Genomic DNA, 17,135 nt, shown 5'->3' with positions numbered 1-17,135 from the left:
ATCCTGTGAGTCAGTGGTTTCTTCTTCCCCATCTGAGTGGCTCTCTTGCCTAGAGGTCCTGCTGGTGGCTGTGCCCCAGTGCCTGACAAAATGCCCACAATGCTTACTCAACAAATGAATGATGGACTTGGGGATAAATGTCAGAGTGTCAGTGTGGAAGAATCTGCAACTCATGTTGTAACACGGTGGCTGCTCTGGGTGACAGTAAGGCACCGACCATAGGAGGTGCAGAAGACGTAGCTGGTGCCTACCTGCCGCCTACCTGCCCACCAAGCTAGAGAAGAGAGTCCTCTGTGGGACCAGATGACCCAACCCCTGTCCTAAGGTTCCAACAATTCAAATACTGTGTGAGCAAGCCATGGCAAGGGGAAGGCAGGCCAGTCTTCCCAGACAGGATCGGGCCACACAGGCTGTGACCACCCAGTGCTGGAGCTGGGTAGCAGCAGCATTCTATGAAAAGGATGATTAATTTAGTAAAAACATGGAGAGCCTTTGGTGTGCTCTCTTTAGGCAGGCAAAAGCCATGAGCATGACACTGGTGCAGGTGCAGGGGTGACACCAATGACCAGGAATTCCGCTGAAGCCTTGTCCGAGATTGCCTGCTTTGCTGTCGGCTAACAGATGCATCCCCAGCACAGCCAGTGGGACACTGGGATTTTGGGCACAGGGTGGCTGAGAAAAGGCCTAGAAACCGCATGGGGGCTGTGTGCCAGGAGAGGTGCCAATAGCTTGAGGCTCCCCCAAACTCAGGACCCAGGAACCAATGGTCTTTCTCTGGCCAGCATCGTTTTCTGAGGGTTCACTTGTGACACCCTCTCCAGGAAGCCTGCCTTCTCTGACTCACATTGACTTCTGTGCAGTCTGCTACGCTTCATTCCCTGGTGAGTCTCGGCTCAAAACTTCTTTCCTGCTAAAATCTCACTTCCCAGAGGGCAGGAGGTATGGATTTTACTTCCCTAAATCTTCCCCAACACCTTGGCTGAGCTGGCTGTGCAGCCCAAGAGGCAGTGTCACTTCCTATACAGTGACCAAGTGTGGATGGAAACAAAAGCTAAGAAACACGCTGCCTGCCTTCCAGTCACTTCCCCGACGGGTCAGTCCTTATAGACTGGAAACAGCTGCCTGCCTTCCAGTCACTTCCCCGACGGGTCAGTCCTTATAGACTGGAAACAGCTGCCTGCCTCCTAGTCACCTCCCCGACGGGTCAGTCCTTACAGACTGGAAACAGCTGCCTGCCTTCCAGCCACTTCCCTGATGGGTCAGCCCTTATAGACTGGAAGCATTTTGTCTCAGCTCTCTTTCTTGGAGAGGAGTTGGGGAAGTCCTCATGTGGGCAGGACGAACTAAACCCAAGTCACCCAGTTAGTGTCTGAGCCAAGACAAGAGTCACTACAGTAAGAGGAACTGCTGCTTGCTGAGTGGCGGCATAGGCCAGCCCAGGGCCAAGTACTTCACGGACATCTCCTCAAGTCCCTCAAGCAGTCCTAGGAGGCAGGGTGACTGGCTTGAGGTCTGCCAGTTGGGAAACAGTAGAACCAGGTCTCAAACCCAGAAGCACCTGACCGCTAAGCCCCTGCCTCTTTGTCCGAGTGTGCTCGAGTCCAAGACACACCCCTTCCAAGGCCATACCCACAGCCCACATCTTCAAGCCCAGGTGTCCCAGCTCCCACTTCCCGGCCTCCCACTGCTGCACTCACCTCTCCAGGGTATGGCCTCTTTATGTTCTGAATAGGAAGGGACTGGGGCCGGGGGCCCGGGTAGGTCTGCTGGGGCATCCGCTGCCCGTGCGTGCCAAAGGGGCTGATGCCGGGCGGCCGGGGCTGGTTCATGCCCATGGGAGGGCCGCTCATCCCCGAGGGCGTCATGCCAGCCGCCATGCTCGCAGGGTTCATGCTGCCCCCCATGGAGGCAGGCCCCCGTGGCCCGGGCTGGTTCATGAATTGGCTGTTATACGCCTGGGTGGGACCCATCTGGAAAGAGGAACAGACCTTCAACGGGAGAAGAAAAAAAAAAAAAGAATAAAATGCCACATGCATTGAAAGTGCAGGGAGGGAAGGGTTGGGGAGGTGGAGGGGTGGGGAGGGGGCACTGACCGTCCTGTGTGGCAGTGACTGGTGACCAACCAGGCCCCAGGGGAGCAGGATCCACCCAGGCTCACTGCTGCCCTCTGCAGCCGCACAGGAGAGATGCAGCTCTGGGGTGTTAGGGGGTGGGGTGGGGTGGGGTGGGGCGGTCACTCCAATGCACAGGCAGCATTTCCAGGGAGGGAGGCAGGCAGAAAACCAGGAAAGGGTGCAGGGACAGGGAGGGGCATGGGAGGGTGGAGGTAGATGAGGGTGGAGGCAGGAGCCCAAGTGAGACTGCAGCCCCTTTCCTGGAAGCCCTGGCCCTGCCCTTGGCCCTGGGCCAATGAAGGCACACCCTCCATCCACAAAGTCGGCCTCAGCCCAGCTTCCACTTCTGCCCCCACTGCCCTGCAGTCTCCACATCCTCGCCTCCTGTTCTGCATTCCTATGGGGGCTCCTCCTCTCCTCATCCCCCAACCCACCCTTCGGAAGGTCAGGGAGCAGCACTGGGGCCTGCACAGACCCATGGATAGGGTGACTAGGAGGGCACTGGTCTCAGAGGCAATCCAGGAGACAGATCGGTCACAAGACTGTTTTTAGACATCGAGCCCACTCTTTGGTGAGTAGGGGGCCCAGAGAGCAATGTGGAACCTTTTCTCCATATGCAGTAGTACACGAGCCACCAACACACAAACACCAGCACCCAGATACCCCACCACACCCAAGCACACGGACACGCCCCATTCTAAACACAGACCTCCACATGCTTCCATGGAAGCCCAAATCCACCCTAATGCAGTCAGCTCCCCCAGCACACACGGCCCCATAAGCACTGACACTCCAACTCTGCTTTCCCAGGGCTGTCTGCTTGGCTGGCTGGGCGAGATTAGTGGGAACCCTTACCGGTCCATACTGGTTTATATCCTTGTTCTGTGTCTCCTGCAGGGCTGCCACAGTGGCCGTGGCTGTGGCCGTAGCTGTGGCTGCTGCTGCTGCCACTGCCGCTGCTGCAGCGGCTGCCGCGGGCTGAGTGAAGTCAGCAGGCGGCCTGGTGTGCGGAGGGATGCCCATGCCTGCGGGGGCATTAGGACCCCCAGGGTAACTGCAGGGAGAGAAGGGTGGAAGACTTAGGTACTGCCTGCATCTGAGGGGAACCAAGAGCAAGCTGTGGGCTGGGAGGGAGAGGATGGAGCTGCACCCAGAACCTAGAGGGCCTCTTGGGATTGGCAGCCATTCATTTGTGCCACTTGGCAATGACCACACTGCTGTGCTCCTGGAGCCCTCAGGGGTGCCTGCACCCTCACTGCATGCTGTCGGGCCCCGGTGAGCCCATCTTCTGAAGGACACTGAGTCTCAGAGAACCTGAGCAACTTGCCCAAGGCCCTCCAGCATTGATGGCAGAGCTGTGGCTGCAGCTACAGGTGTTTCTGATCCCTGTGCTTAACCACCAGGTCATACTACTGTGCCAACCCCAGGTCAGAAACCCAGCCAGGGCTGGCAAGGGTTGAGGCCAAGGTGGGGGTATTAGGCAGGGCGGGGCGGAAAGAGGAGAATGGGCGCCTCTGCTCGCCTCACACCCTTCCCCAGAGCTCCAAATCCTGCGAGTCCTTGCCCCTTTCTCCTGAGCCAAGGGACTCGCAGTCTGCATAATTCTGCTTTCACCAATCAGCAAGGCAGAGCAGATTTTCCCAGACCGTTTCACTGTCTTTGGGCAACTGGACCCCATCTATACCTGCTCTTCAACTTTCCCAATCCAGATTTTCTCAATACCTTCCTATTTATTAAAGACACAATTCAGAGAAGGGTCGTTTTGAGGTTTTGAGGAATAAGAATGTCACCCTTCTATTTCCACAAGCCTGATGACTGTCAGAACATAGCCCAGCTGCTGCAGCGCCTTATCTGTGGGCCAGGCCTGCGAGCCAGGGGCGACTGAGCCCCTTCAACTCTTGGGACAACAGAGGATAACTTCTCAGGGCAGAAAGCGTGGAGCTGGGATTTAAGTGGGACCCTCCCCGTTGAAACGAGGGAGAGGGGCGGGGTCCATGGCTTCTGCCACAGGTCAACCCTGCTCACCTGGCCCCAAAGCCCCCACTGCCGGGGTAGTTGGGCCGGCCATACATGCTCTGCTGGATGTAGGGCTGAGCGGGGCCAGCCTTGGCTGAGAACTGCTGCTGCTGCCCCGCAAACTGCGGGGAGTTGAGGCCGGGGTTGCTGGTGGTCATGCCCGACGCCATGGGGTTGCCGCCTGGATTCATGGGGTTGTTGGCATTGGCCATAGGGTTCCCAAGGACCTGTGGGCAGAGAAAGTGGTTGTCACCTAAGGTGCTACCCCAGGTAGTGTGGAGAGGAAGGGGGAATAAATGAATAGGGGAAAGGGAGAAAGAACAAAGTGGAGGCAGGACAACAGGGAGGAGGAGAAAAATGGAGGGTGGATGAACTACTCCGAGTGTACTGGTGATAACAGTGGGCCTGGGCGGCAGGTGGCGCGGGGGATGAGAAGGTCAGCCTTGTGATAGAACAAGCTGAGGGCATGACCAAGCCCCACAAAGCCAGCTCAAGTGGTCCCCAGGGGCTGGGCAGCCCCGTGAAGGGAGGAGAGGCTGCTCCTGCGCCAGAGGCCAGTGGGGAGAGCCCCGGCCATGCAGCCTACTGCCCCACAAACGAGCCTGGATGCCAGTGTCTCGTCACACAGGGGCCCCGAGGCCCCTGGCTGCTGCTCTGTGAGGGCCAAGAGGAATCCATTCTGCTAGCTCTGGAGGGCAGCAGGAGCAGGCAACAACAACAGGTCAGGCCAGTGGCTCCCTCCAGGGTGACAAGCAGCCCTGAGCCTTCCATGTAGCCACAGCTAAGTCTAGCAGAGGTCAGGCAGGTGGGAGACCCCCTGACTGGGCAGAGGAGGAGTGGAAGAAAGGAAGGAATGAGAGGGAGGCGGGTTTGACTAGGGCAATGGGGGGTAGGGAGTTGTCAGAAGTCCAAGGCACAATATTTTGATGAAATCTAACTCAGGCCACACTATCAGGGTCAGAGACCTCAGACCTTGGAGCCCTGAGGCCAATAACACAGAAGTTTTCCTGTTTACCAGAGCAAATGGGCTAGGGAAGAACCCCTTGCTGTCCGTATGATGAATGCCATTCCCCCAGAAAGGCCTTAGGATGGGGACAGTCCATAGAGGCTGCCCTCCTGAGGTGGGTACAGAGCCTGCCAGGGGTGGAGACGTGTCCACAGCTGGGTGTGCCCTGGAAGCCGGTCTTCCCAGCAGGGCAGGGCCTGGGAGGGCGAAGAGGGTTGGTATGGCTCCGGGGGTCAAGGGACGCTCCCACCTAGAAGGAGCTGTGGCTGAGGGCAGTACAGGCTCTTACCTGGCTCTGGGATGTGTTGGTCACTCCCCAAACCGTGGTGACCACGGAGAGGGAGCCGGGAGGCTGGTTGGTGTTCTGCTGCCAAGGGACAGAGTCATAGGGGAACGACCCATCACTGCAGAGGGAGACAGAGGGAGATCCTCAGGGCCTGGCAGGCACAGACTCAAGACAGGCCATGCCCATCACCCCAACAAGTGACCGCAGCTCCCAGCCAGTGCTAGGTAACCCCCATCTGAGTCAATACTGGACCCCCAGGCCCGTCTCAGTGCCCAGTGCACAACAATATGCCCTGCATGGTGACAGGCTGTTCAGAAGTGGCCACCATTCCCCGGATCACTGCAGAGAGCTACTTCCATGGCTGTGGGTCTCCCCGTAGCCCTGAGTCCACAGGTCATGCAACCGATGAAGTGGTGTGACCTGAGGCCCAATCTGAGCTCCTCCTTCACCGGGGCTCTGACTCCATGTGGCCCTTTAGGAAGAGCCTGGGCTCTCCAAAACCACCTTACCCTTGGAACTGCTCGGTCCCTCTCAGTGCAGGCTGGAAGGGTCCGAGTCTGAGGGTGTCAGCCCTTCCCTCTGCCTCCCAGCCCTTCACAACAGCCTGGCTGCCTGGGTCATGGGAATGCAGGCTTTCTTCCAGCACCCTTCCTTCCCAACCCCCAGCAACATGGGTACAGGCCTACCTGCTGCACACCCTCTCCTGCCCGCGCCCTGATCTCTCGTGTACATCCCTCCCGAGCTAATCTCCCTCAAACACCTAAGATGCCCGGCACAATTAAAGACCTTTGGTGGCCTCTGGCATTTATAAGGCAGAGTCCAAACTCACACTTAAGAATGACATACTCCTCTGGCAGACCCCACCATTGCCTCACCCTGCTTTGGCTCTGTCCTCTCGTGGAGCCGCCCCTTCCCCTAAACACTGCCTCCTCTTTACCAACCAGGACCATATTTCCCCTGCTCCCCTCACCAGGTCCAGCAGTACCCACATTTGTGGACATCTCCCCAAGGAGCTCTCAGACATCAGAAGCAAGGAGTTAGCCTTCAGCCCTACCTCTTGTGCTCAGGCCTACAGTGAGTGTCCAGTGATGCTTCCTACCAAGCACTTGGGTGCACAAGAGTGAGGTCAGCAGATCCCAGCGAAGGGCAGGGCATGAAGACCTGCCAGGGTGCCAGCCCCCAGGAGTCTGGGGATGAAGCTGCCTCTCCCACGAGAGCCGGCACTGGCTCTCTGGCACCACCCTCTCACCAAGTCACAAAATTCTAGATGTGGAACCAGGAGGAGCAGAAAAGCAAAGTGCCCACAGCTGTGACACTGCCTCTACCCAGGGCACACAGGGTGTGTGTGTGTGTGTGTGTGTATGTGTATGTGTGTTAGAGGAAACTGGGAGAAGGGATGGGCAATAGGAAGCAGCCTCATGCCTCTGTCTGGCTTGTGTCTCTCTTAGTCACAGGAGACAGCAGACGGCAAAGGTTCTCAGTCACACCTGGGAGACTTGTACCCTAGCTGAGGGGCCAGTCCAACCCTAGCAGCCAGGGCAACTGGGGATGGAGGTGTTGGGGAGGCACCTCTGGGGATGCAAGGAGCCCATCCCAGAGGTAAGGACTTCCCAGAGGGAGGCAGAGGGCTGCATGACCTGCAGGCAGTAGAGATCAGGGCAGCCAAGTCTCGTGCTCTGCGCCTTGCCCAGCTGAGCTCTTGGCAATGCTGGTCAAGTCAGATGGGCTCCTGCAGAGGTGACCAGCCTGGAGGGCAGGACCACGCCACTGTCTGCTCATACTTGCCCCTCCCCTGCCTGGATATCCTCTCCCCTAGATCTCTCAGCCTGGCCAGCCCCTCGCTTTCTTCCTGTCTGAGATCGCTGGAGGAGCCTCCCCTGCCCTCCTGGTATAAAAGAGCAACTCCTACCCGACACTGCCTGCTCCCTCACCCTGGTACTGGAATTTCTGTCATGGCACTCCACCACTGTCCTAATTATATATTTATTTGATTACTGTCTGTCTGCCTCTAGAACAGCTCTGTGACGGCATAGACTTTCGGGCTTAGGACCCTGGTGCAAGTTTCTGCACTCAATCTCCTCATCTGTAAAATGGGCATCAGATGACACCTCCACTCTACTCTGTGTTTTCCAACTGTGGGTCACGGAATCTAAGCAGGTGATGACATCCAACCAACAGGGGAGAAAAAAGAATCAACTAGAAAGTGACTGAGAGCACACAATAAAGATGAATATTAGTCCTTGAGCTTCCGTCTTGGTTTTATACACAAATACATGTGCACCTTGGATCAAGGTGTCGTATGTGTATTTATCGTGGATCTTGGTCAAATAAGCTTGAACACAGGTTTGGCAGCCTAAGTCTGATGTGGCTCAAAGAGGAGAATGCAGTCAGAGGGCTTGCCCAACTGAGCACTGCTCGTGATTTCTGAGGAAACTGCAGGACTCGCATTTGGAGTAGAGGCGCTCAACTGGCCAGGCACTATGAGGAGTGGTGGCTCATTGGAGATCCAGATGCCAAAGGTGACAGACGGTGACAGACTCTGCTCTCCAGGTGGCGGATTGGAGACTGGGAGCCCAGAGGGAGTGAGCAGGGCAGAGAAACACAGGAAAGCAGCAGTGAACCTGCTCCTCAGGGTGGCTGGGCTGGAACAGCCTCTGTCTCCCAGGAAGGTCACTGGGGACCCGGAGCACCACCTGGTTCCAGAACTGGCACACCAGAATCTCACAGGGAGGATCTACAGGTTATGCTTGTACAAAACGAAGAGGAGATCCCCTGGGCACCTGCTGCTCTCAAGGCCCATGTCCTAGGTGTGCTGGATGACCAGAGGGTCCCCCGCAACTGAACAAAACCCAAGCCTGAGTGGCTTCTCTCCCCAGAACTTGTGCTCCACAAGTCCCCACCAACCCTCCAGGCTGATGGCCTTCAGACCCAGGTTGCTGTCCTTTGAGAACATGCCTGGCCAGGCTCAGGAAGTAAACCCCTGTGGGAACCCCCAGGGGCCGGCAGGGCCCTGCCTGAGGCCAGGGAGTGGGCAACCGCTGCCTTACCACCTCAGCCCGGGACACTACACAGGCCCATGAACAAGCTCCCAACTGCCCTGCAGCTCCGTGGGTGAGCCTTGTGGGCGGAAACCAGCTCCTTCCTGTTTCGTCCCCTCTGCCCCAAACTTGGTGAGAAGCAAAGCTAACCAACGTTCCCAAACTGGGCATCCCACTGCCTGTCTGGAAGGTTTGCTGCCCCAGAGCAAAGATGCACACAGGCGTATGGAGGACACGTCCGTGCATACACGCGAGGCCCTGCTGGCATGCTGCCCGTGCACTGGGGAAGAGACAGGCACAGCGTGTGGGGCGGTCTCAGGACTAGCTTGCCTCCACACACACCTGCTGCAGAAGCAGAAGTGGCAGCCGCACCGATGGGACTGTGACTCATCTCATTCTGGGGGAGACGGGCTCCTGCTGTCGCAGAGAAGGCTCTCGCCCCCGCAGGCCCCCCAGCAGCCCTGCTGATGTGACGCCACTGCCTGGACTCAAGACACCACCACTGGGGGAATGCCTGGTCCTTGTGCCCAAGGATGAAGGACCAACCCGACCCCTGGGCTGCTATCAGAGAGGCAGGGCCTGGCTGGGATGCGAGGAGGGTCTGGAGGGTGCCTGAGAGCCCTTCTTCTCTCCAACGAGCAGTTTAACCTGCAGACATGCTTGGCCTGGTCACAGGTGCTTGGCATTTTTTAATAATTCTGCCCCACTCTGTACAACCCTAATCCAGCATGGCCTGCTCGGTATCCCACCACAAGCTGCTCCCAGCCACAGTCCTGTCGAGCCAAAACTGCCCCAACAATCCTGCTTCACCCACAGAAGCACCAAGGCCAGAAGCCACCTGCAATGTCAGCAGCAACGGTTCAGCGTGCCAAGTGCTCCCTAATACTGGGGCCTCTGTGCCTCTTCTCAGGCTGGCAAGTTCCATCCCACCTTGAAAATGCCATTCATCCTTTCCAGGCTCTTCCAAAGGCCACCTCCTCCGGGAAGCCCTTGCACAAGGTACTGAACTCCACTGGCTCTTCGCATTCCTGGCAGGAGTGAGAACCCTCTGCCTTCTCCCTTCTGCCTCAGGAGCTGTCACTGATTTCTTGGGCTCCCTGGGCCCAGCATGATGTCTTCACACACCAATAGGGCTCAGGAAGCCTTTGCTAAACAAAAAAAATGTGCCAGGGAGAAACCACCTCTCTGCATTCACCCTTGGAGGGATGCTGAAAATGAATATGTCCATTTCGTTAAGCCTGACCACTGACCACCTTCACAGTGTGCCTGTGGCCACATGGCCACTGAGGCCCAGGAAGTGAGAGAAGCACACAGAGGGAAGCGATGAACCCACTGCTCACTCTCTGTATGCCTCAGCAACCTCATCTGTGAAATGGGGCTGATTCAGCCCCTCCCTTCGAAGGCTGCCATGAGGGTTAAGTGTAAGTGCCTAACACGTATGAGGCCCAGAGTCCTGCACACCTTGGACACCCTGAAACTGCTGGCTGCCGCTGTTACTGTTGTTCTGATTTACTGAGTGACTTCTAGATGCAAGGAATTTTGTGAAGTGGGCTTCACCTAAGAACTCATCCAGTGCCCCATTAAGTGGGCCCAACAGGTGCCCATCTTAGAAGCTGGAGCTCACAGAGGTAGCAGAGCCCGTCAAGGGTGAGGCCGCCGGGTCAGCAGACCATATCAGGCTCATCACCGTCTTAAGAACTTAGGATCCAGCAAGGCAGCGCTCCCTGTCCAGAGATGGCCATGAGGCAAGGGAGCACACGGTAGAGGCCACCTAGAAGCCACAAGAATTCCAAGGGCTGCATCTTCCTGGGGGTTCTTGGGGAAGTCGCCTAGCATGAAGGGACAGGAGAGATGTAAAGAAGGGCCTCAAAGGCCAGCTGCAGAGAAAATCCAAATAGTCTTCCAGCAAAGAACTTCTTTATACACTAAATCATCTGCTTTAGCTTGGACTGGCCACGTTGGCAAAGATTCAGGGACCCCTTTTTGAGGTTAATATTCAACCGACAGAGGGAAGCCCAGCAAAAGAGAGGTTCCCTTTGTGGGCTCTGGAGTTAAGAGTCTTTGGGGTCAAACCCTGGCTCTGCCACTGAAGCTTTCTGTGGCCTTGGACATGTTACTTTCAGTCAGCTTCAACTCTCTCATCTGTAAAGTGGGACTAACACTTTCCTAAAAAACATGAGAAAAAAGTAAAGTTTAGCACAGAACCTGGTAGAAAGACCCTGCTCAACTGCACTTACACCTTTCTCTCCAGTCCTCCAACCAGTCATAGGATAGCTACCCCGGTTTACTTCAGGATACTATGAAGCTGACTTAGGAATTTTTCAAATACGCTACCAAAGAGAGGAGTCGTTTTCATTCCTGCCTGTCAACTAGAAAAAAATGTGTTTCTCAAGCCTGTAAGACTTTCTTCATTTTTCTTCTGCCTTCCCTTCTCCAGCCAGCAAACTTCTATCCGTACTTCAAAGCCCAGCCTGCATACTCCCTTTAAGGACTTTCCTAAGCAGAACGAAGGACACTTTCCTCTGTTCCCTCAGCACTTTTTCCACGTATTTTATAGAGAGCTCTCTGCACTGCAGTCACAGTAGACAGTTTACATGTCTGTGCCAGCTCCACGGGCACTGATGGAGGTTTTGCTGAATGTGAGAAAATGAGCAAGGCCTGGGATAAGGCAGTGATGATTCCTGGCTCCTGCGCGCCGCATTCATGGAAGGAACGCGGGGGGAGGGCTGAGTTATTTCTTCCCTTGCACTTGTAATAGCTGCTTTATTTGGGAGAAATAACCAATTCCCATTAAGGGTATTGTCAGACCCTAATTAATTTCCCTGATCCAGCCATATTGGGCCCGTCTCCATGCAAGGCTGTAGTGTTACTGCTAATGAAATGCCAAGCCAGTGAGGAGCTGAAGCTCCCACCCTCTTTAATTTAGGGGAACCATTAACAGTGCTCTCCATCATCACAATTACTGGGGCCTACTTCCTTCCCTCCCTGCGGTGAAACTTAGAGAGGAACTTGTGCAGCTAACTGCGTATTAGATGGTGTTAAAATTTTTCAGTAGGGAGGAAGAAAGGAAAAAATCCCTTGCATCTTGGCCATCTGGAACTGACAGTGCAGGGATTTATGGGTCTTTCGATTCTCCCCTTTCCTTGTTTTTTGTTTGTAAAACGTTCTTGGGGCAAGAAGGGCCTAACATAAACTGAGCTTTGGTGAAGCTATGCAAAAATGAGCTAAAAATGACAGCTGTGGAGATGGTGTGATGTGGCTGGTTTTGACTGACACCTTCTTTCTTGTTTGGCCATGAATAAGCACCTAAGAGTCTGATGGCACCCAGCTGAGGATCAGGGGAATTAGGACCGGTCCATGGGCTACCAGTGTGCCAGGCTCCTGCCACTATTACTCCCCTTCTACAGAGAAGGAAACCGAGGCACAGGAGGGTAAGTAACTGGCCAGTTACCCAGCTAGAATATGGCCCAGTTGAAACTCAAGGCCCGGCAGCCTGGCTCCAGGGCCTGTTCCCCCATCTGCTATACCCAGGGGATGCCAGGGGTCCTCCCGCCCAGAAGCCTCTCCATTGGGGTTCGTAAATCCCGTACCTAGAAGGAGGATGGCACCTGCACCTCTGGATCTTGGAGGCTTCCCCAGCCCTAGCGAGTTTTGATTGTAATCAAATTAACAGCATAAACAAGATTTATTAGGCCCTTAATTACCTTTGCAACACTGATTTGCATAAGGACAATGTGCTAATCACAAATGGCTTTTTTAACCACTCATTAAAAATCTGGAAGAAGGAGGCAGAAAGACTTCATTGGCTTCAAGTCCAGGTCACTGCAGGGACTTGGAAGGTGTCCTACTTGCCCAGGCGCTGGTCCTGGACCTTGCCAGGCCTCTCTGGCCGCCTTCTCTTGTATAGTATCCTGGACATCTGTGAATATAGACGGCAGCCCCACTGCAGCCAGTGATGAGGACAAAACGGAGTGAGCCTATAGACGTCCACAGACTGAGGATAATTAGTATTCCTCGTCACCACCCTTACCCTCAGAAATGGCTGCGGGGCTACGGCAGCCTGACCCTTTCCTGACATCCTGCTCATGCGGCACCATGTCCCCCACCAGCAGGGAACCACGAGGCCAAGAGGTCAAGGGTCTTGCTGGGAGGCACAGCATTTGTGTGGAAGAACGCAGGCCCTGACTCATAGCCTCATGCCGCAGTACCAAAGCTCTGCAGCCTGCAGCAGACATGATTGCGACACCCGAGCTCTCCAAATATGATAGTCACCAGGGACCCTCTAGGCATCTGCCGTCCCTCGAGGCAGGGCGGGACTGCAAGTACCCAGGCTCCAGGCTCTCTCATCCTCTCCCATTTGTTTGTCCTCAGAGCCTTCAGACAAGGACCCAGAGCCTTCAAACAGCCAGATACCTGCGGGCATTGAATCTCAACCATCCCAGTGCACCCAAGCTCGCCTCCGGTTCAATGTCTCCTTAACGAAAAGGCAAAAGGAGCTTCCTGCCTCCAAGTCATTCAATAAAATTATGGAGGATGACGGACTAAAACAGTTTGCTAATTGTGAAAGCGCTCAGTTTTCTTTTCCATTTTCTTTCCTTCTTGTTTGGGAAATTGCATTGAGGACTTACGAGGTGATGGACCCCATTGCAGTTTCCCTGGAAATGAGGGATTTATCCTTTGTGAAATTCATAAAGGTTGCAAGGAGAGACTGTGTAACTTTCAATTGCCCAACCACAACGTGTCCTCGGAATAGCCTGGGGCTTGGAGAAGGAAGACGGGCTATACAATGGGAAACAGGTGAGCTGTGGATCAGAACCGATGACCCTCTTCCAAAAAGACCCTCCAAATCAGGTTAACAACTAGATACCACCTCGTTGATCCTGAAGGACTAGTTAAACAGCAGAGCCCTGTGCTGTCTGTTCAATGTCTTCCTCTGCCCTTTACTGGCTGTGTGTTCTGGGGCAAGTCACTTTCCCACTCTGGGCCCAGATTTCCCTCCAGTTCTGCCATTCAAAGTGTAGGATATTGTTTAGCAGGCCCCTCACCTCCCTGTGCTCCCACGAAGAAGCCACGTTCCACGGAACTGACTGGTTAGCCACCAGTACTCAATGAGTCTTCCAGCCCACACGGCTTTCCTTTCTCCCACAGACCACTTAAGGCCCAAAGAGTAAGTGCCAGCCTGGTCTTCAAGCTCTTAGACCACTGGCTTTGCAATCTTGGTCCTTCTGTTAGATTTACAAAGAGCTGAGGCCATGATGGTGGAGGTAGCAAGGCACTGGGTGCTGGCCAGTGGCACTTTGGCCCATAACATTTCTTGGGAAAGCCAGCTTGAATTCATAATATGCACCTACCCCTCCCAGCCCAAGTCCTTCAAGGTCAAGACTCCCATCCTCTGGGCAGCCTCCTGACAGTCAGCCCTGTCCATTTTCCTCCATCTGAACCCCAAAGCCCAGTCTGCCTATCAATGAACTCTAGCCCTGCCCTGCTCTGCCAGATTCCAATGTAGCCCCAATGAGTCTTATTTCCCCAACTAGCTTGAGGCCGCTCCTCGAGCACAGAAATACCTCATCTCTGTTTAACCCTGGGACTGAACAACCTCATGCCTTAGCTCAACTCAGCTGGTAAAGGGTTGGCCGAGATCCAGATTTGTGGCTCTCTGTGACCTAAACAATCACGGTCAAGCAGGTCTGAGGCTGGTCCCTAGTGGGGAGCTGCAGGGTTCTGGCCCTCCATCAGCAACAACTTTACTAAAATAACTTGGAGGAGAGAAGCTTGGGAAGGTCATGACACGTGGGATGATGAGAGGAGGATAATTCTGGAGGGATGGACAGCTGGGCTAGAATTAATAAGGTAAAGCTTCCCGAGGGCAACTGCGAGATATGCTGCTTAAGTGAAATGCGGCTGCAGCCTGTACTCAGGGGCTTGCTTCAGATGAAGACAAACTGTGGCTTTTAGCAAAGGGTACACAGAGGGAGGTGGAGGCAGGTTTTGTCTCTCTAGAGCAGCGGTCCTTAACCAAAGGTAAGACTCCCCTCAAATGTGGGAGGGTACTTTTGTTGTGATAATGCTTAGGGGAAGAGGCAGTCATCAGAACAATGGAGTGGGATTAACCAAGGGTGGGCATTAAAAAAAAAAAAACAAGGAACAGAGCGGGTAGGGACCAAGATGCTAAATGCCCTGCAAAGTCCTGCACGCTGAAAAATTACCCTGTGTCAGACAGGTGCAGTGGTGCATGCCTGTAATCACAGCACGTTGGGAGGCCAAGGTGGTAGGAATGTTTGAGCCCAGGAGTTCAAAACCAGCCTGGGCAACATAGCAAGACCCTATCTCCACAAAACTAAAAAGAAATAGCCAGGTGTAGTGGCACGTGGCTATGCTTCCAGCTACTCAGGATACTGAGGTGGGAAGATCGCTTGAGCCAAGGAGGTCGAAGCTGCAGTGAGCTATGACGGTGCCACTGCATTCCAGCCTGTCCAACAGGGTGAGACCCTGTCTGTTAAAAATAATAATAGGCCGGCATGGTAGCTCATGCCTATAATCCCAGCACTTTGGGAGGCTGAGGCAGGCAGACTGCTTGAGCTTAGGAGTTGGAGACCAGCCTGGGCAATGCCGTCTCTACTAAAAATACAAAAAATTAGCCATGGGTGGTGGTGAATGGCTGGGGTCCTAGCTACTTGGAAGGCTGAGGTGGGAGGATCACTTGAGCCTGGGGGCGGAGGTTGCAGTGAGCCGGGATTGCATGGCTGCACTATAGCCTGGGCGACAGAACCAGATCTTGTCTAAAAAAAAAATAATAATAATAAAAGAAAATACCTGTGTAAATGCACTAAGGAACACTGCTACAGAAGAGAAGCTTGGAGCTGCTCAGCAGCCAGACCCAGGGTCTGAGGAGGCAGTGCCCTTGGGTGGTGGCGGGCTTGCTATGGTACAAAGGGCTTATGACCAAGGCAGGCAACCACACGTCAGGGGCAATCAGGCCCAGGGAGGGCACTGGACATGATGAGCACTAAGGTCCTTTCCAGCTCAAAAAGTCAACAAGCCTCTAATTCGATTTATAAAGCGTGGCTGACACCCAAGCTCCCAGCAGCGCCTCGATGGTGCGACCCAGGTCTGCCTGCAGTGTGCTCTGGGCTGCAGGTCCCTCAGTCAGGCTGGATAATGAGAGCCGAGCTCTGACTGCAAATGCCCCTCCTGATCATTAGCGGGGACACACACAGGGGAGAGGAGACAGCATGACAGGCCCTGTTGTTGCAGGGTCAGCCTGCAGAGCGCTCAGAGAGCATCCCCAGCTCAGCAAGGGACTCGAAAGATAATTAACTGGGGGAATCGCCAGTCCTAGCCACGTCTCCTTCTGAGGCTGGCACAGGTAGACTGGACAATCCCTTGGTGCTGTCAGCCTCCAGCAAACCCATGCCTGCCTGTGACCCTGGGCTTCTGGTGGACCCAGCCCAGTCTTGGCTTCAGGGTGGCTGGCCTGGGCTGGCTCTGTCCCCATCTTGGCTGGAATCACCAGCCCCGTGGCCTTCCTGAGACCCCTGCCAGCCCCTGGTTTCTCTGGGGTTGCCCAATACCCTGGTCAAGAAAGAGGGAAGGTGCTGAGCTCAGAATTTCTTTTTTTTTTTTTTTTTTTTGAGACGGAGTCTCGCTCTGTCACCCAGGCTGGAGTGCTGTGGCCGGATCTCAGCTCACTGCAAGCTCCGCCTCCCGGGTTCCCGCCATTCTCCTGCCTCAGCCTCCCGAGTAGCCGGGACTACAGGCGCCCGCCACCTCGCCCGGCTAGTTTTTTGTATTTTTTAGTAGAGACGGGGTTTCACCGTGTTAGCCAGGATGGTCTCGATCTCCTGACCTCGTGATCCGCCCGTCTCGGCCTCCCAAAGTGCTGGGATTACAGGCTTGAGCCACCGCGCCCGGCTGAGCTCAGAATTTCTAACCTTCTGCCGGAAGCCTAGAACCAGAAGAAAAACAGCCTCCACCAAAGTGACAAACTCAGTGCTCTCAACGTGTTTGAGAGGGAGAAACAGGGCTCACCCATGAAGATGTGAAAAAACAACTGCACCTTAGAAAATGCAACATTTTCAAGGCTGCACAGAGGCCCCCACCCCAGGGACACGTCCAAGGAGATCTGAGACCAGAGGAGTGTCTGCTCAGCGCCTGCCCCCATGGCACCCACTCACTTACCTGTGTGACAGAGTGGGTTTCATGGAGCTCATGGAGCTGAGGGGGGGCTGCATGGGGAGTTTCCCAGGGGGATCACTCTGGCGGCTCTTCTGATGTCGGAGCAGCAGCAGGCGGCCAAGCTCTTCGCACCAGGAGGACAACAGGGCTGCAGGAAGGACAGGATGGTCAGTGGCTGCTTGTTCATTACGCCCTGCCACACCGAGACCCCTCCCCAACCCTCCCCAGACTGGGTGCTATCCATGCTGGTTTTGCTCCCAGATTCGTGTGACACCAGAAGACTTAGCCTTCTTTGGAGGCCTCAGTGGTCTCAACTGTAGAATGGGACTGACACCCTTGAAGGAGAATACGAAAGCTTCTGTCGTGAAGAGAAGGTCAGAATGACCCACGTGCGGGAAGTAGTGGTCCGAGGCAGCAAAGACGGGGAGAGTCAGAATGATGGGAAGGATGGCAGAGATGGTGCCAAGAGGAAACTGGAGGAGTGAGGGGGCCTGACATGG

The 17,135-nt window shown here is 54.9% G+C and overlaps 1 protein-coding gene across 15 annotated transcripts in view; it reads right to left on the bottom strand.

The window, feature by feature from the left end:
* Positions 1 to 17,135, bottom strand: part of LOC105465958 (zinc finger MIZ-type containing 1) — a 241,533-nt gene that overhangs the window by 17,759 nt on the left and 206,639 nt on the right. For 14 of the 15 annotated variants that reach the window (XM_011714618.3, XM_011714627.3, XM_011714621.3 and 11 more), the window contains 5 exons: positions 16,639 to 16,783; positions 5,426 to 5,540; positions 4,140 to 4,357; positions 2,970 to 3,168; positions 1,698 to 1,988 (listed from right to left, as the gene is read on the bottom strand). In XM_011714618.3, coding sequence (XP_011712920.1) covers positions 1,698 to 1,988; positions 2,970 to 3,168; positions 4,140 to 4,357; positions 5,426 to 5,540; positions 16,639 to 16,783 — 968 coding nt within the window. The remainder of the gene's footprint in view (positions 1 to 1,697; positions 1,989 to 2,969; positions 3,169 to 4,139; positions 4,358 to 5,425; positions 5,541 to 16,638; positions 16,784 to 17,135) is intronic. The other variant, XM_011714625.3, reaches the window with a different exon arrangement.

Source organism: Macaca nemestrina, chromosome 9, assembly GCF_043159975.1.
Source record: "Macaca nemestrina isolate mMacNem1 chromosome 9, mMacNem.hap1, whole genome shotgun sequence".
Lineage (NCBI taxonomy): Eukaryota > Metazoa > Chordata > Mammalia > Primates > Cercopithecidae > Macaca > Macaca nemestrina.
Note: the sequence above shows the minus strand (reverse complement) of the source record. Positions and strands in the feature narration are given on the sequence as shown.